This window comes from Pantherophis guttatus, chromosome 4 (assembly GCF_059756535.1).
Source record: "Pantherophis guttatus breed Tessera chromosome 4, ASM5975653v1, whole genome shotgun sequence".
Classification (NCBI taxonomy): Eukaryota; Metazoa; Chordata; class Lepidosauria; order Squamata; family Colubridae; genus Pantherophis; species Pantherophis guttatus.
In genome coordinates this window covers 77,708,761-77,731,648 of record NC_142066.1, presented here as the reverse complement: position 1 = coordinate 77,731,648, position 22,888 = coordinate 77,708,761, and the positions used below count along the sequence as shown (strand labels likewise).

Here is a 22,888-nt window from a genome sequence, read left to right as displayed (position 1 = left end):
GGGACACGCTGTGCCCTCAATGTTAACTATTACCCTGATGGAACTCAGGGCTTCTGAGCTAAGGCTGTAAACTTGCAAGAGATCATACTGAGGCCGGGCCGCGTCCACTTCGACGTTCGCCGTCTGTCTCCGTCGTGGGCTCCGGCTCCTCTCGACCCCACTTAGCTTGACATGTGCGGGCGATGTGTCCCAACTTCCCGCATCACCAACACTTAGTGTCCCGGAACCGGCACGTCCTCCATAGATGATCCCCACCACAGCTGCCATACTGATGTCCAATGGCCTCCGACACTCAGCCTTCAGCCTGGAGCAACCACCGGCTCTGAATTGCTGGATGCGTGGGCTGGTGCAGCGTGGTCTCATGCCGAGCTGCGATGCCGTGCAACGCTGAAGAAGCCGCTTCCTTCAACATCCCATCCTCGTCACCAGTGAAATGTAGTCACATTTCACTAATGAGCCAGGCAACTCCAAGTGACTTCAGCATCTCTTTATTACATGATAAAAGCAAGTAGTAAAAGGCTAGAACAAGCTTGCTTAACCAGAAACAGACCAAGAATATATACTGTTAAGGCTGCTGCTACAGGCTGGCCACTGGGTGGAGTAATTGACCAGCAAAGCTGATTGGACCTAAAACCCCGGCCAGCTGTTGGTAGAACAAATAACCACAGGGCGGGGCCGTTGCAACCCGGAAGCACAGGCAAGCCGATCCCAAGACACAACACTCCTCCCCTCTAAGTGCGAATTGCCCCGCAGACATAGTCTTTAAGGTGTGTGGGCAACCACCGTTCTCGGCACAACCTATGTGGCAAGATCTTTTCTGGGGAGGCGGCCCCCTCCCCAGTAGGAGTTGGAGTTTTAGCCACTAGGGGTTCCACGATCACATCCACCGGCCCCGTCTCCGGCTGAGATCGACTGGCCTCCCAATTAGCGGGGATCTCCAACCTTGCTGGTTCTTGCTCCAGCCCTACAGGGCTGGGTAGGGTAAGTTCCCGCTGTGGCTCTGGGAGATGCGGATGCTCCAACACTTCCGTCTCCTCCTCTGGAGGGATTTTTCAGAACTTAATGGACTCACTTTTGAAAGGGTTGCTGGGAGTAATGCCCTTTTTCGACAATGTGCTAATCTCCGCCCTGACGTCGTCAGAATTCGTCGCCCGACTACGAGCTGTGTTGCAAAGGTTTCAGGCGGCAGGGCTGAAAGTTAAACGAGAAAAATGCCTTTTGGGGGTGGAGCGAGTGGACTTTCTGGGGTTTACAGTTGATGCCAGTGGTATCCACCCGGCACCGGAGAAGGTACGGGCAATCTGCGACGCACCTGCCCCCACGAGTAAGGCAGAATTGCAAGCATTCCTTGGCCTTTTAAACTTTTATCATGCTTTTCTACCTCACAAGGCGGCGGTCGCGGAACCCCTCCATAGACTCCTGGACAAGCAGGCCAAGTGGACTTGGGGCCCGCAGCAGGAAGCAGCGTTCCGGGCGGCCAAGAACTTATTGATTGGATTGGGTTTTCCAACCAGAAAAGATCTTGCCACGTAGGTCGTGCCGAGAACGGCGGTTGCCCACACACCTTAAGAACTATGTCTGCGGGGCAATTAGCACTTAGAGGGGAGGAGTGTTGTGTCTTGGGATTGGCTTGCCTGTGCTTCCGGGTTGCAACGGCCCCGCCCTGTGGTTATTTGTTCTACCAACAGCTGGCCGGGGTTTTAGGTCCAATCAGCTTTGCTGGTCAATTACTCCACCCAGTGGCCAGCCTGTAGCAGCAGCCTTAACAGTATATATTCTTGGTCTGTTTCTGGTTAAGCAAGCTTGTTCTAGCCTTTTACTACTTGCTTTTATCATGTAATAAAGAGATGCTGAAGTCACTTGGAGTTGCCTGGCTCATTGGAACCCACTACATTTCAGAAGGAAGGAGGGAGATTATAATGAGAAGGTGGGGGGTCTGAGGAAAATCCTGCCTTAGCACTTGGCTATCAGCAGCCTGCTGCCCTTTCGCCATCCCATTGTCCCCTCCTCTTGACCTCTCCTGATGATCTTCTAACCTATCTCTGAGGATGCTTTAGTTACAAAACCAGGTCTCCTCAAATGGAGAGGGAAGGGGCGTTGGTCCTACCTGAGATGCTCCTTCTCATTGTGTGGAGACAGCAGCCAGTGTGGGACATACCCCAGTTCACTGTCCCAAAGTCTGGGAGGGGCCAGGCTGGTCCAAAACCACTTCATTGGCCACAACCCGTTGTAACACTTGACGACCAAACGCGGCTTCAGCCGAAGCAAACTTGTCCAGTTTATAGTGCCGGATGAACGGCGCAGGCGAGGTCCAGGTAGCCGCTCTGCAAATCTCCAACAAGGGAGCTTGAGTAGCCCAGGCCGCCGACGTGGCCGCGCTGCGTGTGGAATGGCCTGTCACGTGGGAAGGTCGCGGCAGAGAATGGAAGTCATAAGCTGAAGCGATGGTCTGTCGAATCCAGCAGCCGATAGTAAAAGAAGACATCTTTAGACCCAATGAGACAGGAAGGAAGGAGACAAATAACGCTTCCGACCTACGGATATCCGCTGTCCGCCTGATGTAAATCCGTAACGCTCGCCTGACGTCCAGAGTGTGCCAACGGTGCTCACGAGGATGAGATGGGCGCGGACAGAAATTTGGTAGAATAAGTTCCTGTGACCGATGGAAAACAGAGTTGACCTTCGGCACGAAGGTAGGATCCAAGCGGAGGACAACACGGTCTGGGTGAAACACACAGAGATCGGCTCGGATGGACAAGGCCGTCACCTCCGAAATGCGGTGAGCCGAGGTCACAGCCACCAAAAAGGTGACCTTACACAACAGCAACCGAAGAGAGGTCATCCTTAGTGGTTCATACGGAGGGCCCGTGAGGGATTCGAGAACCAACGGCAGGTCCCAGGTAGGGTAACGATGCAGAACCGGAGGTGACAGGTTCGTGGCGCCCCGAAGAAAGCGTCTAATCAGAGGATGTTGAGCCAGAGAAGACAGAGGAAATGGTGGCCACCTGGCAATGCAACGTGTTGGGTGCAAGACCGTCGGCGAGACCCCTCTGCAGAAAGACAAGTATGTCCACAATAGAAGGTTGGAAAACATTCACACCCACCCGGTCACACCATGAGTAGAAGGACTGCCAAGTTGCAGAGTAGATCCGGTCCATGGAGGGATGCCTCGATGCCTGGATCGTTTTAATCACATCCCTCGGGACATGAGCACTCATCAGGGTGAGCCGCTCAATCTCCAGGCGGTCAGACTGAGCCAAGAAAGGTCCAGATGGCTCAGTGTCCCCTGCATCAGCACATCCGCATCGAGAGGAATGCGCCAGGAGGGAGCGACAGAGAGGGAGACCAAGTCCGCAAACCATGCTCTGCGTGGCTAATGAGGCGCCACGAGGATCACCTCTGCCCATTCATCCAGAATCTTGTGGATGACCCTGGGCAGCAGGGATGTCGGGGGGAAGGCGTACAACAGACCCTCCGGCCATGGAACCCAAAGTGCGTCGATGGCTTCTGCCTGAGGATCTGGGAATCTGGCAAAGAAGCGGGGCAGTTGGGCATTGATCTGCGTTGCAAACAGGTCCACAATCGGAGTGCCAAACCGATGGACCAGGTCTCTGAAAATCTTGGGATGAAGACGCCACTCCGCATTGTCCACCGCTTGACGGCTCAGCCAATCTGCTTGGGCATTGGCGACTCCGGAAATGTGCTCCGCCCGGAGAGATTCGAGATGACGTTCTGCCCAGAGCCAGAGTTTTATGGCCAGGGACAACAGGGACTTGGACCTGGTGCCGTCTAACTTGTTGAGATGCGCCTTGGCCGTCACATTGTCCGTCAGCACAAGGACATGAGTCCTGGAGACCAGATGGCGAAAGGCTCTGAGAGCTAGGAAGACGGCTTGCAACTCCAGCCAGTTGATTGGACGAAGAGAGTCCGCTGCGCTCCACGTCCCCTGGGCCAGTTGACCTTGGCAATGGGCACCCCACCCTCAGAGGCTGGCGTCAGAAGTTACCACCACCTGCCAGGGTTCTAGGAAAAGACAGCCCGCTGATATCGCCAGGGACCGCCACCACCGTAGGGATCTGAGAAGGGAACAGGGATCAGCCTGGTTGACGTGCCTCTGCCCGACTTCTGTAAAGGTAAGAGAAACCATTGAAGCTCCCGGGCGTGGAGCTGAGCCCAGGGAACAATGGCAATGGCCGAAATCATCTTCCCCAATAACTGAGAAAGAATATAAGGAGAACTGGACCGACACCCCTCAATCCGTGACACCAATTCCTGCAGACTATCTTGGCGGTCAGGAGAAAGGAACACTCTACCCTGGACAGAATCAATTAGGGCCCCTAAATGAACCAGGGAGGTGGAGGGAATGAGATTGCTCTTCTCCAGATTCACCGAAAAACCATGGGAAGCTAACGTCTCCAGAGTGAGTCTAATATCTAAAATAGCTTGGTGACTAGAAGAGGACAACACCAGAATGTCGTCCAAGTAACAAAGAAGTCTAATTGACTGAACCCTAAAGGAAGCAGCCAAAGCCGCCAACACCTTGGTAAAGGTACGAGGGGCGGACGAGAGCCCAAAGGGTAACACCCTATACTGATAATGAACCCCCCCATAACAAAACCTCAGATACCTTCTATGGGAAGGGAGAATGGGGATATGCAAGTAAGCCTCAGTTAGATCAATAGAAGACAGGAGATCGCCCCTCCTAACACCGTCAAGGATGGATTTCAACGATTGCATCTTAAATTTACGGTATACAACATACCAATTTAACCGTTTTAGGTCCAGAATGGGTCTCCACCTGCCCGAGGACTTAGGGACTAGAAAAACCCGGGAATAGAAACCCAACCCAATTTGTTCGGGCAGAACAGGTTGGATAGCCCTGATGTAAAGAAGATGCTGTACCGCTGCGTCTATACATGCTCTCTTCTCAGGATTACGAGAAATTGGACAACAAACAAAGGTGCTCGGGGGAGGGGAAAGAAATTCAATGGCCAACCCTGATCTTAATGTAGCCAGGACCCACTTATCAGAAGTAGACTTCTCCCAAGCGGCGACAAAGAGAGCTAATCTGCCACCAACGGGAGGAGTCGCAATGCAATCAGTGATGGCGCTGGTAGGAACGACCTTCTCCCCCTCGAAAGGGCCACCTAGACACAAAGGGTTTTCCTTGCAAGGACCTATCTTGTGAGCCCCGCTGCCTGTTGAACCTACTGTATGGCCTGGGGAAGAGAAGGAAGCCGACCCTGCGCCATCAGCACCTTGGAAATGAGAACGAGAGGAATACGGAGCAAATCGGGAGTCTCCCCTACAATATACAGGAGCCAGGATCTTCTTCTTGTCTCTGGTTTCGGTGAGAAATGGCTCCAGGGCTTCACCGAAGAGATGGGACCCCCCCGAAAGGGACCGAGGCCAGGCGCCACTTATGGTGAGCGTCAGCCTGCCAGTGGCGGAGCCAGACTAGGCGGCGGGCAGCAACCGTGGAAGCAAGCACCTTGGAAGCAAAGTGAGTGGCATTCAGAGTGGAGTCCGCCGAAAATTGCAAGGCTGTGACAATTTTGCTCAAGTCCTGCCTGACTCGGGTGTCTTCCGGACGAAGTTTCTCCTGGAGCTGGCACAGCCAAAGCAAGGTGGTGCAATTAAAAAACGATGCCGTAGTCACCGCCTTGATGGCCCAGGCGGAACTTTGATGTGCCCGCTGGAGAACCAAGTCCAAATGACGCTCATCCGGGCGAAGGCCCTCATCAGGATCACCTGGAACGTTAGCGTTGGGTAAAAGGGGAGCAATAGGGGCGTTGATCGATGTCACCTGAATAAGGGAATCCAGTTCATCAGCAACATGGAAGTTCTTACGATCATTCGTCGATGGAGAAGGAGCCATACCAGGGGAAGACCACTGCCGTTTCACCACATCAACAAATAGAGGAGGAGTCAGGATAGAAGTGATAGGCCTAGCAGGCTCGGCGAACATGGGATCCAATGTACCGGAATCAGGGAGTGGCTCTACAGCAGGAGAAGACAAGCAAGCAGCGTTCATGGCCTTAAATAATAAAGACTTGAACAAGGCTTGTGGAAAGAGTCCAGTGAAGGCCGGTTGTTCCAGAGGCAAGTTCTCATTGTCGGATAAAGCTGAGTCAGCATAGTCCACATCCGTCAAAACGGAAGGTTGACTCGAGTGAGAACACGTAGGAGAATCCGGAGCCCTGGACTGGGGATCCTCAACAGCCCTTCGTTCAGGGGAAACAGAAGAAACCGACTGTACTGATTCAGGGCGGCTACAGGAATGCTCCCGCGCGGCCAAGGACTTCTGCACTGCGTTCTCAATAAGGAGTTGAACTTGCTCAGGGAGCAATTGACAAGAGACAGCCGCTGCAGGAGACGCTGTGGCAGGAACTGAAACGGTTGGTTGCAGAACTTCCGGCACCAAAGCCTCAGGTGGAGGAGGAGGATCAGAAGAACCCCATAAAGCAGAAGCCGAAATAGTCATCGGACAATCCCGTAAGGACAACTGATCCAGCATATCTGGTCTGGGAAGAGACTCCAGAGGCGGGTTGTCAGCCACAGGAGTGGATACCACACTCTTTGAAGCCCTATCAGCGCTCGCTTTTTGCAGAGCTTTGTTAAGACTTTGTCTCTTCGCTTCTCAGATTTCGAAGTCACGCTGTGCTTGTGGCTTTTTTGGCGAGGCCCCGAAGAATCAGCCGATGGTAATGAGTCTGCGGCAGCCACTGTTTCCTCAGGCCTATCATGAGAGCCAGAATGAGACCTGGCATGAGCAGCAGTACTGGCCGAACAGCCATGTTTAGATTTTGCCAGGGCTTTAGGCATAGCTGCGATGAAAAAAAGGCCTTAATTATGCACAAGGGGGGGCGTGAGAACTCCACCAATTAGCCCTTGGCAGCACAGCAATGTGGTTATCAAGTTGGAATAGTCAGTGGGGGCGCAAGAGGCCCCTCTAAACTGGAAGTAGAAAAACAACCAGGGAGCGTAAACTCCACCAGGATACTGTAGAGGTAGAGGAGAGGGGGCGCAAACGCTCCACAATATTGTCCAGAAAGTCAGTTTTCAAAAGGCAACTCCACAGATTGAAACTTGAGGGCCAATAAATAATCAGACAAAATGGCCGCCACCGCAACAATCAGGTGGCAAAATGGCGGTCCAATCACTCCTACCAATGTTCCAGGCAAGCCGCTTCAGATAGTGAGAGGTTGGTCTGTCAGGAGAGCAAATTCCAGGTGACAGGAGCCTCCACACACTGCAAGAACAAAGGCGATGAGGCTGATGGACAGAAGCTGGGCGAGCAGGCAGGCAAGTGCAGCTGTTTCCCGGTCAAGGAACAAATGACCACCGCTGACAGGAGGGAGAGCTCAATGCGGAGAAAGGAGCCTCCTAGCCCCAAACGACACCCTCGGCTGGTGATTTAACAGCAGGAGGCAAAGGGCAGCAATCGGCGAAAAAGGGGAAGCCTTTAATTAATGCAGAGATGGGAGCGGCAAAAAACTGACCCAAAAGACCGCCACAGCCACGCCGAGGGAAGCTTTTAAGCTGAAGGACAAAATGGCAGAGAGGGATCGTTTTAGCAGCCTCCCCATGAGCCGATCGCAGGGGAAACCCCCCCCCCCGAGGGGATAGCCAGGAACCGGAACGATCCTTCACCAAACAGAGTCCAGCAACAGAGCAGAAACCACTCACAACATCCAAAATGGGCCATTTCAGTCAGTCCAGAAAGGGGCAAGAGAAAAAAAAACGTAGTCAATCGATCCAACGTCTAACAAAGGCCGGCACACCAAAGAGAAAATGTAGTCAAGCAGTCCGAGTTCAAAACCAGTAAACAAATCCGAATTTAGGCAATAGAAACAGATATAGAAAGACAGAGCCAATAACCCACACGCCCGATCAACTGAAGGGACTGAGTCAAAAGCTGGACCTGCCCGGCAACAAGGGCGGGCTTTAACATTATTGGCTGACTCAGTCCTTCAGCTGATTGGGCGAGTGCTACCCACACTGGCTGCTGTCTCCACCAACAATGGAGAATGGGTTATCCACACACTTTGCCCTCTTGCATACACCATGAGCAACTGGCCAAGTAGAGTGAACACAGCGGCAGTAAGTGGCCAAGTAGAGTGAGCACAGCTTGAGTAAGAGGTCAGAGAAGCTGGGCAGCCCCTTGGAGAAACCTGGGCTGGGCTGGGCACTTGCCCTCTACTGCCCAGGGAGCCTGAGCTGTCATCTGGGGTGTGGGGCTCTGCGTGGCTTGATAGACAAGGATTTGGCATTTGTCCTGGTCTCATTATCTTCCACTGGAGACAATGGATCACCCCATCCCCACCTGGGCCATCATAGGTGCCCCCAGTTCCAAGAGACTTCAAACTGGCCACCCCACCCCACCCATGCTCACCCGGCCCACCGAGGTCAACCACAACCCTTATGTGACCCTCAATGAAATCAAGTTTGACATCCCTGATGTATACTATACATAGAAAAAAATCCATATTCAATTACTGATGTTTGTATTATTCTTTTTTTTAATCAATTGAATAGTTAGTAATAGGATTTTTTGTAGACTGGGAAGTTAAATCTTTATAGTGTAGAAATGTTTATTGGTTGGGGACTCAACTTTATTTTTAAGAAAATAATTAGATATTGTATGTCACCTAGTTTTATCTCAAGAAAAAAATGGGGAGACAAACACTGTTCAGGAAATATTGGGAATATTGTGATCAGTTTATTGGGTCAGTTTGAGTTGGTATAATCATAATAAGATATGGTAGAAGATGGTAAGATTTCAGAAAACAACAATAAAGCATTATTTTGAATTTAGAAAATACATTGTCTGCTGTAAATTATTCATCTCAAAGAAAAGTTGAGTGCAGCTTTTAAAGCCAAAGTAGAAATTGGTTTCATCTGCTTAATTATGATTTTTAATTTCTTTCCCTGCTATCAATTAGGGGAAAGTGTTTGCATTAGTGTTTCCAAACAGAAGTTATCATGTTTTTCCTGTGAACAAACATTGCAATTAACATTTGTGCTTAGTTAACCATCATGTTCAAAAAGTCAATATATTTTATGTTGTGTCGTTCATATGAAAAATACTTAAATGAAATAAATGTATACAAATAAAAATGAAATAAATGTAGAAAAACTAAGGAGTTATGTATGAAAAGTAGCTGTTAATTTTTGATGGAATGCATAGTTATGCTACACCCAATTGAAAAAGATTATCCAGCAATTACATTCCCAGTCTTTAACACCAGTATTGATCTATGAATAAGACAGAATTTTCCAGATTAGCTTTTGGTTTGTTTCTTCTATTAATGAATAAATATGCCAGTGTTTCATTTTTCCTAATTGATTTGGTATTTTGTAATCAAAAGGAGAGTTGTTTAATGCACTGTTAGCTGTAAGCTTAACAATGGTTGCATTTGCAAATACAAGGTATTCCTCAACTTACAACAGTTCATTTAGTGACCATTCAAAGTTACAACAGCCTGAAAAAAGTGACTTATGATTGTTTTTCAGAGCCGTAGAACATCCCCATGGTCAGTTGATCAACATTCAGATGCTTGGCAACTGACTCATATTTTTGATGGTTGCAGTGTCCCAGGGTCATGTGATCAGCTTTTGTGACTTTTTAATAAGCAAAGTCAGTGGGGAAACAATCAACTTAACAACTGTGTTACTAATTTAACAAGTGCAATGATTCACTGAACAGAAAGGTTGTAAAATGGGATAAAACTCACTTAACAACTACCTTGCTTAGCAACACAAATGTAAGTTGAGGACTAACTGTATTAACAGAGGATTTTATTTTTCTTCTTTCACGTGGGGTTTCTGGAAAGGTAGTGAATTGGAAAAGCATTCCAGAAAGTGAAGAATGTGTTTAAGAGTTTCCAATTTTTGCATTTAATTCTATTTAAACCCTTTGGTACAATTACTGTCCTTGCATCCAGCTAGCCCTAACATAACTACACATAAATATACATTGTATGGAAAAATTCAGTGGTGGGATTCATATAATTTAACAACCGGTTATCTGCCCTAATGACCGGCTGGGTGGCCGTGGACATGGTGGGCGTGGACAGGGGATGTGACAGGCAGCACTCAGCCTCCTGCACACATACCCCCGAGCAAAAATGGGCCATGGGGGGATATGCTGCCTCCAGCGCCCCGTTTTGGGCCTATTAGCCCTCCCTGCAGCCTCCTGAAATGAAAACAGGCCGCGAGGGGGCACACTGCACCCCCAGTGCCCCATTTTGGGTTTAGTAGGCCTCCCTGAAGCCTACTAGGAACGAAAATGGGCAATAGGGGGTACGCTGCATTCCCGGCACCTCATTTGGGGCCTAAGAGGCCTCCTTGAAACCTACTGGGAGTGAAAACGGGCCACCGGGGACACACCATATTCTCCTCGTGCCCCATTTTGGGCCTAGGAGGCCTCCCTGCACTTACCTGGGAGCCAAAATGGGGCGCGTGGGGACTCCTGAAAGGGGCAGGGCGGGGAGGGTTGGAGCCAGCCAGCAATTTAACTACCGGTTCTCCCGAACCAGCTGAATCTCACCACTGGATAAATCTGATTGCTTGGAGGGGTGATGGGTGCTCCTATAAACATTGCTGAATTTAATAGCAATTGCAATAGCATAAAGTGACCAGATGTCCCGCTTTTGGTGGGACAGTCCTGCTTTTGAACAATTTGTCCCGCGTCCCGCGGCGTTTTAAAAAAGTCCCGATTTTTGGAAAGAATGCACGCCGCAGTGGTGGGTTGCTCCCGGCTGCCTCCTGAGTCCCAGCTGATGGCTAGAGGGAAAAAAACTGTTTAAACTCTTGCCACGGGGCTTCAAAGGGCCACCCTACAACTGATCAGTGTTAAAAGAAAACAAATGAGTAGACTGATGCCTGCAAAAATAGAAAAAACAGCCCCTTAAAGCTTCAGCATAGGTTAATTAGCACAAGTTGATTAGATCGGCTTCCCCACTCTCAGCTGATTTGCTCTCAGCTGTTTTGCTCAGGGCTCTGTAGTTGCTAGCTGCAGAGTGCTGGAGATTTTTTTCCCCCTAACTATGCTGAAAAAGCGAAACTGAAAGTAAAGAAGGGTCTTTGCTGCAACATGGCAAAATGAGGCAGAGAGAGATTTCTTTTTCTTTTTCCTCACCAAAAAAGGTAGGTACAAAACTGCAAACAATGGGAAATTTAGGGCAAAAGAGGAGAGTTCAAGATTTTAAAACACAAAAGAAAAAAAGCTCTATTTAACTAGGGAATTGTAATAATTGAGATACTATTAATTGTATATTGTGTTGAAAGCAGGAATGGTTAAGTTGTGGTTTGGAGGAATATATGGGGGAAGTTATTTGGTTTATTATTATTGGTAAATATAATTAATTGATTTGTAAGAAATTGGATTGCATGGAAATAATTGGAATATTCATGTTCATATTGATTAATATACAAAAAAGATAGTTATATAACTAATTGATTTATATTAAAATGTTGAATTTCTTTAAACAACTGTATTACATAATTACATAATTAACCAATGTGAGGATGGATATAAAAATAGATGACAATGCGAAGGGGTATAATATAGAATAGAAGGGAAAAATTGAATTTGATTAAGATTAGAGATGAGGATGAAGGGTAATATTGTTTTTTTTAAAAAAAAATAGATGAGGAATAAATATGGCAAAAAGGAAATATAGAAATTGTAAATTTAATTGAAATAACTAAACACTGTTTAAATTTGTGAACCAGCCAAATATTCTGTTCAAAGAAAATACATTGTATGTTTGTATGTGTGTTTCTAATTATTGTTATTTATTCATATTTGTTCTCTTTTATTCTTTAAAGTTTAACAATTCATTCTTTATCTTAATATCTTTATATTTGTTTGGGGTTGGCTTTCTTCCCTTTCATCTTTTTTTTTTTGTACAGCAATCTTTCTCCTCAAACCTACCACCTCTCTCTTTTCTTTCCTTCTTACTTTCTCTTCCCCCCTTCTTCTCCTCCCTCTCTTCCTCTTCCTTTCTCCTTCTCCTCCTCTCTTCCTCCCTCTCTTACCCTCACTCCTACTCTAATTTCCCTTCCCTTCCTTCATCCCTCTCTATTGCTGTATCCTTTTATGCATATGGACTACTCAGAGGGCTGAAAAAGTTATTTTTGACTGGTCCTCGCACTTTTGACCAGTCCTCAAACTTACGACTGTCCTCACATTTTACATTTTTTGCCCTATCTTATCACCATGGTGAAGAGAAGCAGTTGTGAAATGAGTGACATGGTTGTTAAGAATGCTGCACGGGCATAAATGTGAGGATGGTCATAAGTGTGAGGACCAGTCAAAAGTGCGAGGACCTGTCAGAAATGACTTTTTTCTATACACATAGCCATGGCCACCCGGTCACATGACCTCCAAGCCACGCCCACAAAATGGTGGGTGTCCCGCTTTACCAATGTTAAAATCTGGTCACCTTACAATAGCACTTAAGACCTATATACTGCTTCACAGTGATTTTCAGCTCTCTCTAAGTGGTTTACAGAGTCAGCACATTTCTTCCAACAATCTGGGTTCTCATTTTACCAACCTTGGAAGGATGAAGGCTGAGTCAAACTTGAGCCAATCAGTATTGAATTCCTGACAGTAAGCAGAATTAGCCTGCAATACTGCATTCTAACCACTGTGCTGCCATGGCTCCAACTAAGGTTGCAACATAATTAAATAATAATTTATATTTTTATACATTTTAAACTTTTAAATTATGTTTTATCAGTTACATTTCCACCAAGTTGCATAATTAATTAATCAAGAAGTATATTTAATTTTTTTTAACATAATGAATAGAATTTAACCCTTTAAGATGCCTTTTTCCATTTGTATTTCAGCAGTCTTGATAACCAGCCTGGTTAATTGGGGACAATTTTTGAAACAGTTACACTTTTAAAAATATTGATTAGTTTAATGTTATGTCTCATCTTTGGACAGGGTATCTTAAATGAGTCACAAGATCAAACGCATTGGAAGAATCTGTGAGTCCAGTGAAATAATTGCTTCCCACTTGCTATATGTCTATTTTGTTATATGATAATCTGTGACCACTATGTTTTGTTGCAGCCATTGTTGACAGCTCAGCAGTTAGCCTCAGCTGTAACTGGAGTGATGCCAGGAGCCCCTCCAGCACTGAATCAACCTATTCTGATACCCTTCAACATGGCTGGACAGTTGGGTGGTCAGCAAGGTCTTGTCCTGACTTTACCTACTGCTAACCTCACCAACATTCAAGGGCTTGTAGCAGCAGCTGCAGCAGGAGGCATCATGACATTGCCACTGCAAAATCTACAAGGTAAAAAATTATTGGATCTTCATCATATTGATTTATTACTATATAACAACATCTGTAAATGCAAAACCATATTTTGAAAAGTTACATTCCTTGATGCAGATTCACATGCTTGTTCCTTAATGGTTATCTCTTTGATATAGTTTATACTTTTAAAAACCTTGATGGTAAAATTCATGCCTGATTTGGTTCTTCTGTATATACTTATGTATGAACTTCAACCTTTGTCATCTTTTGCAATGACTGAAATAGCCAGAATTATGGAAATATGAAATCTAGTTTGAAGAAAGCATGTGCTACATAATGTGCTAACCTGTGCAAGTTCTCAGTAGATTCCCTTGTCTACTTATGTAGAAATATCCACAATCAGGCTTTCTTCCAAATGCTTTTTATTTTATTAGGAAAGTTTAATATTTCATTGTGTAGATTCAAGGAATGTGTCATGCAAGAACTAAGCCAGGAATAGGCTTTTGTCTGATTGTTTGCCCATTATGGCAGCAATTCTATCTCCTGTGGATGATATGCCCTTGCCAGATTTCCTTTCTCCTTCTAGACAGCCAGCATCATTATGCTATCTGCCTATAGCTATAATTTTCTAGTTCTGCCAACAAGCTAGGTTTATGGCCTAGTCTCAAATCTGAAGTATATTTGGGGGGAAAAAACTTTGATTTCTTTATGGAATTACAGCAAGGAGAGACAATATTCCACAACGAGGGTTATTACAAAGAAAATTGCCAGCACTTTCAGTTTTCTGATTCCTTCTCTCGTATTTTCCTCTATCCATGGTTTCATTTTTTCTGTGTTTGAAGATACATGTAATACTTGTAATAGTACAGACTTCTCAACCTGATATTGAGGTTAGGGCAGTGATGAGTTGCCCCCGGTTCGGACCGGTTCGCAAGAACCGGTAGTAAAACCAGCGGGAGGCCCCGCCCACCTCCCCAGATGTCATCATCAGCGATCTGCGCATGCACAGAAGTTTCTGTGCATGCGCAGAAGCAAGGTGCTTGTGTGAGCGAACCGATCGCTCACGCGCGATCCCATTACAAACTGGTAGTAAAGGTAAGTAGAACCCACCCCTGGATTAGGGTTAGGGTCAAATATAGCATCGTTATAGATATGGATACTGGTAGTTGCAACTGGAAGCACACCAACGAAGGCTGACATTGGTGAAAATGTTCAGGGTAGATTGAAGAGATACTGCATTAATCTGTGGAATGATGTTATTTGTTATAAATTTATTTTATAATCAGATGATGATGCAAGGAAATTGTGGTGCAGATTTTTAAAAGTTAATAAATATAATACAATGATTGGTATCAAGGCACTATGATTGGTTAATTTAGACATGCAAATTTCTTCTAATGCATATTACACTTAATGAAGAAGTATAACATACAGCAGGAATATTCAGTGATGATTCAATATTATTATGTATGGCTCATATAGTACAATATGCATTTATACTCTATTTCTAAATCCATAATGATTCTGTCATGTTAATAATGCAAGAAATGATCTGTCTTCAAACAGATGAATTTGAAAATAAGAGTCTGTTAAAAATTTATAAAATGGTAATGCTTATTATAACTGTTGTGTAAAGTACAGGCAGAGTTTAGATCAAAATATTTTTGTTAGAAAAGCAATCCCCAGTCGCTTTTCTGTCATTACACCCATAAACAATGTAATTGTTGCAGTCAGGACCACCAATGGGTCATCAAGTGACACTTAAGATTTCATTAGCCTTCCACTGAAATTGATTAAGGCTGATAAAAGACAATAGGAATAATATGCAATTGATTTATATAATTATAATGAATTGCCATATAATGTCTACTGGTTTAAGTAATCTTATAGCAGAATTTTAAGTAGAATTTAAAAACATAGAAGATACTTCCAACAGAGAAGCATTTGTTAGAGAAATTATATTTCTTAGGTATCAAAAGATAGAGATAATGGGAAGGCAACATCTTCATGTTCTCCTGTCTATGAGCTCCCATCAATATCTGTAAGCTATTCCTGGAAACAATGTTGGGTTAGATATTGAGGATAGTGACAGTAATATAATGAAACCAAATATGATAAGAATTCTACAGTTAGAATTAGTAACCATCCAGGATACTGTGGGGATAATCTGCAGAGCATGAAACTCTGAATTTTGACTTTAAATTACCTCTTTTCTTCAAGTCAGTTTGCCTTTCTCTTTACCATGAAGGTTTCTTGCATTGGAAAAATAAAGCCTTGGTTAGAAGCTGCAACAAACATGTTTTATGTCATTCCCAGATAAATTTCTTGTGTTCATTCTTTTCCTTTCTCTTCCTCTTCCTTCTCTTGTTTTCTTTGTTTTTACTAAAAATAGTATTCTCTTGAATATATTGAATACTATCCCTCCATCTTCCAAATGGGCCAATTAATTCTGACTGGGTTAAAAATATAAGCCTTGGAGGATTTTTTTACTCTCAAACTTCTTACATACCAGTTTACTGCCTCCTTGTTGTTCTATCTTTTAGGTATTCTGCTTTTAATTTTGTACCCTGAGTTGAGCTGCTTATAAATGTAATAGACAGGTGATAGATATTACACCATAAATATAAAACTGTTATAACAAGTCCTTTCAATGATGCATCATTGAAATGTGAAAATTCAGTATTTAAAAAATGACTCTTATAAAGAAAAAACAGATGTTGATTATTGTATTATTTTTGGCATAAAAGTCATTAAGAGGAAACTTTCCTCCTTAGTCTTCTTTCTTGGCATATTCTTTTTACCACTGAGGAAATAAGAACAGGAATTGTAATTACCAATCTATACTATAATACAGGACATAAGATTCATTTTGACACATTTTCAGTTATTATTCAACTTCATATTTTCTATTTCCTAATGCATGCTCTATAGCTATGTATTCCAAAACACAATCTAGAAGAATATGTAATGGAAAAATGTTGAAGCATGTGTGAAAGAATTAGATCCACCTTGAAACTTTCCATTTTGTATTTTTTGTATTTGCATATTTTGCTGACTTAAAAACAGGCAAAACTTTCTCACAAATCAAGTGGGACTTTTATTAAGTGACTGCTCTGACTAGCAATCTAAATACTTTTTAACTCATTAAATTGCAGTTGCTTTGATAATTTGATGGATTGTTTGATGCATCAAAACTAAACGGTTGCCAAAGATTGAGAAAGGAAGACAAGTAATGTTCTGAACTGTCTACCAATTGCATGCATGATGCCCTCACCTGTTAGTTCGCCTCTACCTTGGGCAGATTTTAAACTTTAATGTCAATAGACCTTTCTTATCATAGTTGCAAATGTTTAATGTTTAAAATAATGTCTTCCTCTCATACCATTACGCTGCACAGAAAAACCTGTCATTCATAAATCATAAATGAAAAAGACATACTAATGCACAAATTTTGCTTGTTTAAAATTTGAGAGTGCATGTAAAGTAGGGAATTGCAGATTAAAAAAAGAATGGAGGAAAAGGGTCATGATGAAAGAAAATGGAAGAGGCTTTTTAGTGTAGGTGGATGATGAAATCTTAATGAGCACATAGGCATTTTAAAAGTACAACTCTTGATTTCTTTATGTTCCAGCTTGTATTTACTGCAGGTATTATATTATAAATATACATAAGATTATATATATTTTCATCATGAATTCATTCTACTTTACTTAATTGGATTCTTTGCCTGTGCAACATTTTGGCTAAAAAAAAAGTATTTGGAACCAAATGGTGCTTCTGGGCAATCTTCATTTAGGGAAGTGTTGCAGGGGAGGCCCATGTTATTATTATTAACAATGAAGTAAGTAAGATTTGTTCAGCCACTCCATGGTAATTTAGGAATCAATGGAATAAATTCCTGAATGTCAAATACTATGATTAATGGAAATGTCCATAATGGAAAACCATTTCAAATGTATTCATAGTAAGAATAAGAATTTTTCTCCAAATTACATTGACTCTACAATATACACTATGATCTTATACTTTTTCTAGAAAGTTGAAATATCTCTTTGTATCAAGGGAATGATAAAGCAGGAACATGGCAAAATATTCTCTAAGTGCTGGTGTATGTTCCAAGTCAGGAGGTATGAACACTGCCTGCCTACTTTGGTTGATGGGGGAAATAAAAATGGAGCAGTCTTTTAAAATCTTTTCATCTACTATAACTAATAAGGAAGTGAAGTTCATGTTATGTTTGGGTGGAGGGATCATCATCTTCCATTTAATTACCCTCCACTTAGAGACAAACAACCTACTCTCTAACAAGCAATTTGGTTTTAGGAAAAATTTGTCCTGTAATCTGCAATTCTTACATTGCAAAAACATATGGACTACACAACTCAACCAGGGTAAAGCAATAGACGCAATTTACATAGACTTTACATAGACTTTACATAGACCAAAGCCTTTGATTTAGTGGTACACAACAAACTACTTTTAAAATTCAAATCTTGTGGCATTTCCAGATCCCTGCATAAGTGGATAGCTGCATTCCTTTCAAACAGGCAACAAGTAGTCAAAATAGCGAGCGCCCTATCAAACCCTGTACCTCTTAACAGCGGTGTTCCCCAAGGCAGTGTTATAGGACCAACACTCTTTATACTTTACATAAATGACCTTTGCAATCATATTATAAGCAAGTGCGTTCTGTTCACTGATGATGTAAAACTATTCAACACCACCGCAATGCTGCTACTCTACAAAGAGACCTTGACTATGCATCAGAATGGTCAAACAATTGGAAACTCCAAATATCAACCAAAAAATGCTCTGTCTTACACATTGGCAAAAAACAAAAACAGAACATCAAATACAAGCTGGACAGATATGACCTCGTAGATGACCCTCATTCTGTCAAGAAACTTGGAGTACTCATCTCAAATGATCTAAGTGCCAGAGCTCACTGCAACAACATTGCCAAAAAGGCATTAAGAGTTGTTAACCTAATCTTGTGAAGCTTTTTCTCTGGAAATATTGTACTGCAAACTAGGACATACAAAACCTTTGCTAGACCAATTCTTGAATACAGCTCATCTGCCTGAAACTTGCACTGTATATCGGACATTAATACAACTGAGTGAGTCCAGAGGTATTTCACGAGAAGAATACTCCACTCCTCTGCTCACAACAGAATACCTTATGCCACCAGGCTTGAAATTTTGGGATTAGACAATTTAGAACTATGCCACCTTCGGCCTGACCTAAGCGTAGTATATAAAATTATCTGCTACAATGTTCTAACGGTCAATGACTACTTCAGCTTCAACCACAATAATACATGAGCACACAATAGATACAAACTTAAGGTAAACCGCTCCAAACTCGATTGCAGAAAATACAACTTCAGCAACAGAGTGGTCAATGCCCAGAATGCACTACCTGATTCTGTGGTTACTTCCCCAAACCCCCATAACTTTAACCTTAGACTGTCTACTGTTGACCTCACCCCATTGCTAATAGGTCTGTAAGGGGCGTGCATAAGTGCACCAGTGTGCCTACTGTCCCTGTCCTACTGTCCCGATTTATTCGTATCCTTATCCTATATTTATAATCATGTTTATACTTATATCTGTTATCTTATATGTGTTTGACAAATAAAATAAATAATAATTACAAATGGAGAATAATCGATGAAGGCAGATTATCTACGATAATTTCTTCAGTAGTCACTAGAATAGAAAGGCAAGATATACTTGAGATACATATGGAAATAATCAAAAAAGTTTGGCAACACTCATTTTAGAAGGTCAACAGTCTCTCAGACCCAGTAGTAAGCCCCTGTTTCTCACCATCTGATTCCAAAAGGTATTTTCCCCCTTCCCATAGCTTCTTTTCTGTTGTTTCCTCTGGGAATATTTTTTGAAGCATGGTTTTCATCCTGGAAGATAAAAACACTGCCGTATTTCCAGTTGAAATGCTGTGGACATGATATACTTAGATTTCAGTAAGGCATTTGACAAAATAGACCACAATCTATTTCTTGGTAAGCTAGAAAAATATGGAATAGACAATATCACCACCAGATGGATTTGTAGCTGGTTGACAAACAATATACAATGAATAGTACTTAATGTAGTCCGCATGGAGTCCATATGGAGAGAAGAGTGGGGTACCACAAGGCTCTGCTTTAGGCCCAGCACTCTTCAATATCTTTATAAATGACTTAGATGAAGGAATAGAAGGAGAACTCATCAAATTTGCAGATGATACTAAACTGGCAGGAATAGCCAACACCCCAAAGACAAACTCAGGATCCAAAAAGATCTTGACAAACTTAAACAATGGGCCCCATCCAACAAAATGAAATTTAATGTGGAGAAAAGCAAAGCTTTATGTTTAGGCAAGAAAAATCAACTGTATAAGTACAGATTAGGTGAAACCTGGCTCAAAAACAGTAACTGTGAGAGGAACCTTGGAGTCGTAGTGGATGATCACTTGAATATGAGCCAGTAGTGTGTAGCAGCAACCAAAAAAGCTAATACAATCCTGGGTTGCATAAACAGAGGTATATAATCAAGATCATGTGAAGTATTAGTGTTGCTTTACAAAATCCTAATAAGAATAAATAAAATAAATAAATAATTTTATTTCTATACCGCCCTTCTCCCGAAGGACTCAGGGTGGTGTACAGCCTATTAAAAAACACAAAGACAAACATCAGTTAAAAATAATTAAAATTATTACATAATTCGGCTGAAATTTAAAACCCCCAAAATTTAAAACTCAATTTAAAAATCATTCAATTGATAGCTTGGCTTGGCAGAACAGCAGGGTCTTGAGGGCACAGCGAAATACACGGAGGTCGGAGATCCTACGCATTTCCGGGGGCAGTTCATTCCACAGGGCAGGGGCTCCCACAGAGAAGGCCCTCCCCCTGAGTGTCGCCAGCCAACGTAACTTGGCAGATGGACCCTGAGTTCTCTCTGTGGGAACGAACTGGCTGGTGGGAGGCTGTTTGTGGCAGAAGTCGGTCTCGAAGGTACCCGGGTCCTATGCCATGGAGCACTTTAAAGGTGATGACCAACACCTTGAATCGCACCCAGAAAACCACTGGGAGCCAGTGCAGCTTGCGCAGGAGGGGTGTCACGTGGGCACAACGGGTTGTGCCCATAACCACCCGCGCAGCTGCATTCTGGACCAGCTGGAGCCTCCGAGTGCTCTTCAAGGGGAGCCCCATGTAGAGAGCATTACAATAGTCCAGCCGGGAGGTGACAAGGGCGTGAGTGACCGTGCGCAAGGCATCCCGGTCCAGAAAGGGCTGCAACTGACGAATCAGACGAACGTGATAAAAAGCCCCCCTGACCACGGCCATCATATGCTCTTCTAAAGACAGCCGTGCATCCAGGGGGACATCCAGATTGCGAGTCCTCTCTGTGGGGGGCAAAGATTCACCCCCAATAGTCAGCGATGGCACCAGCTGACTATATCGGGACGCCGGCAGCCACAGCCACTCGGTCTTGGAAGGGTTGAGTCTGAGCCTATTTCTCCCCATCTAGACCCGCACGGCCTCCAGGCAGCAAGACATCACATCAAGGGCATCGTTGGGGTAGTCTGGGGTAGAGATGTACAGCTGAGTGTCATCAGTGTACTGATGGACTCTCACCCCAAAACCATGGATGATCTCACCCAGTGGCTTCACATAAATGTTGAACAGAAGGGGCGAGAGAATGGACCCTTGCGGCACTCCCCATGCGAGGCGCCTCGAGGTCGACTTCTGCCCCCCTGCCAACACAAACTGTGAACGGTCGGAGAGGAAGGAGGAGAACCACCGTAGTACGGTGCCCCCTATTCCTAACCCCCTTAACCGTTGCAGCATGATACCATAGTCGATGGTATCAAAAGCCGCTGAGAAACCTAATAGGACCAGGACAGAGGAGCAACCCCTGTCCCGAGCCCTCCAGAGATCATCCACCAACACGACCAATGCCGTTTCTGTGCTGTACCCCTGCCTGAAACCCGACTGGTATGGGTCCAGATAGATAGCTTCATCCAGGTGCCGGGGAAGCTGTCGTGCCACCACACTCTCAACAACCTTTGCCACAAAACGAAGGTTGGAGACTGGATGGTAGTTAGCTAATTCAGCCGGGTCCAGGGAAGGCTTCTTGAGGAGAGGCCTCACCACCGCCTCTTTCAAGGTGGCGGGAAAGCCACCCTCACTCAAGGAAGCACTTATAATCCCCTGGAGCCAGCCTCGTGTAACCTCCCAGGAGGCCAGTACCAACCAGGAGGGACACGGGTCCAATAAACACGTGGCAGCACTAATCTTACCCAGAACCCTGTCCACATCCTTGGGATCCACAGGATCAAACTCCTCCCAGATAGCATTCTCAAGACCTACCCTCATCTCCTCCCCCGGACTCATCCAGTCGGAGTCCAAGCCTTCCCGAATCTGAGTGACTTTATCATGCAGGAATTGCATAAAATCCTCAGATCAACCCTGCAAGGGATCTTCCCGCACCCCCCCCCCAAGAAGGGAGTGGGTCACCCTAAACAGAGTGGCTGGGCAGTTCTCTGCAGATGCGATAAGACTGGAAAAATGGTTAGATTTTGCCACTTTTATCGCCACTATGTAGGTCTTGATATAAGACCTCACCTGTGTCCGGTCAGAATCGGATTGACTAGTCCTCCAAATGCTCTCTAGGCATCTTTTCCGACGCGTCATCTCTCTCAGCTCCTCGGAGAACCGAGGAGCCAATTGAGATCGGCATCGGGTTAGAGGCCGCAAAGGCACGACGCGGTCCAAAGCCCCAGCAGCCACACTCTCCCAGGCGGCCACCAGTTCTTTGGTCGAGTTGTGTGTCAGAGTCTCAGGAAATGGCCCAAGCTCTGTCAGGAACCTTTCAGGGTCCATCAAGTGCCTGGGATGGAACCATCTGGTCGGTTCTGTCTCCCTGTGGTGGGGGGAAGCAGCTGGAAAGTCCAAGTGAAGGAGCGAATGATCTGTCCATGACAAGGGTTTAATGTCTAGGTCCCCTCTACCAAGATCATTCAACCACTGATCAGAGAAGAACATACCTGGAATACCAATATTGGTCACCATACTACGAAAAGATGATGAGACTTTGGAAAAAGTTCAGAGAAGAAAAACTAAGATGATCAAAGGCCTGGAGACTAAACCATATGAAGAATGGCTACAGGTTTTGGGTCTGGCTATTCTAAAGAAAAGAAGAATAAGGGGTGACATGATAGCAATATTCCAGTATTTGAGAGGCTGCCTCTCTACCAAAGAAGAGAAGTTCAAATTATTTTCCAAAGCACCAAAGGGCAGGACAAGAAACAATGGTTGGAAACTAATCAAAGAGAGAAGCAACCTGGAATTAAGGAGAAACCTCCTAACAGTAGCCTTCAAAAATCGTGGGCGCTCCATCACTGGAGGCTTTTAAGAAGAGACTAGACAGTCACTTATTTGAAATGGCTTGAGCAGGGGGCTACACTAGAAGAACTCCAAGGTACCTTCCAGCTTCGCTTCGCTTCTCTTCTCTTCTCTTCTCTTCTCTTCTCTTCTCTTCTCTTCTCTTCTCTTCTCTTCTCTTCTCTTCTCTTCTCTCCTCTCCTCTCCT

The 22,888-nt window shown here is 44.4% G+C and overlaps 1 protein-coding gene across 1 annotated transcript in view; it reads left to right on the top strand.

The window, feature by feature from the left end:
• POU6F2 (POU class 6 homeobox 2) overlaps nt 1-22,888 on the top strand; it is a 658,684-nt gene that overhangs the window by 318,076 nt on the left and 317,720 nt on the right. The window contains exon 4 of the mRNA XM_087892428.1: nt 13,094-13,322. Within this exon, the coding sequence (XP_087748554.1) occupies nt 13,094-13,322 (229 nt within the window). The remainder of the gene's footprint in view (nt 1-13,093; nt 13,323-22,888) is intronic.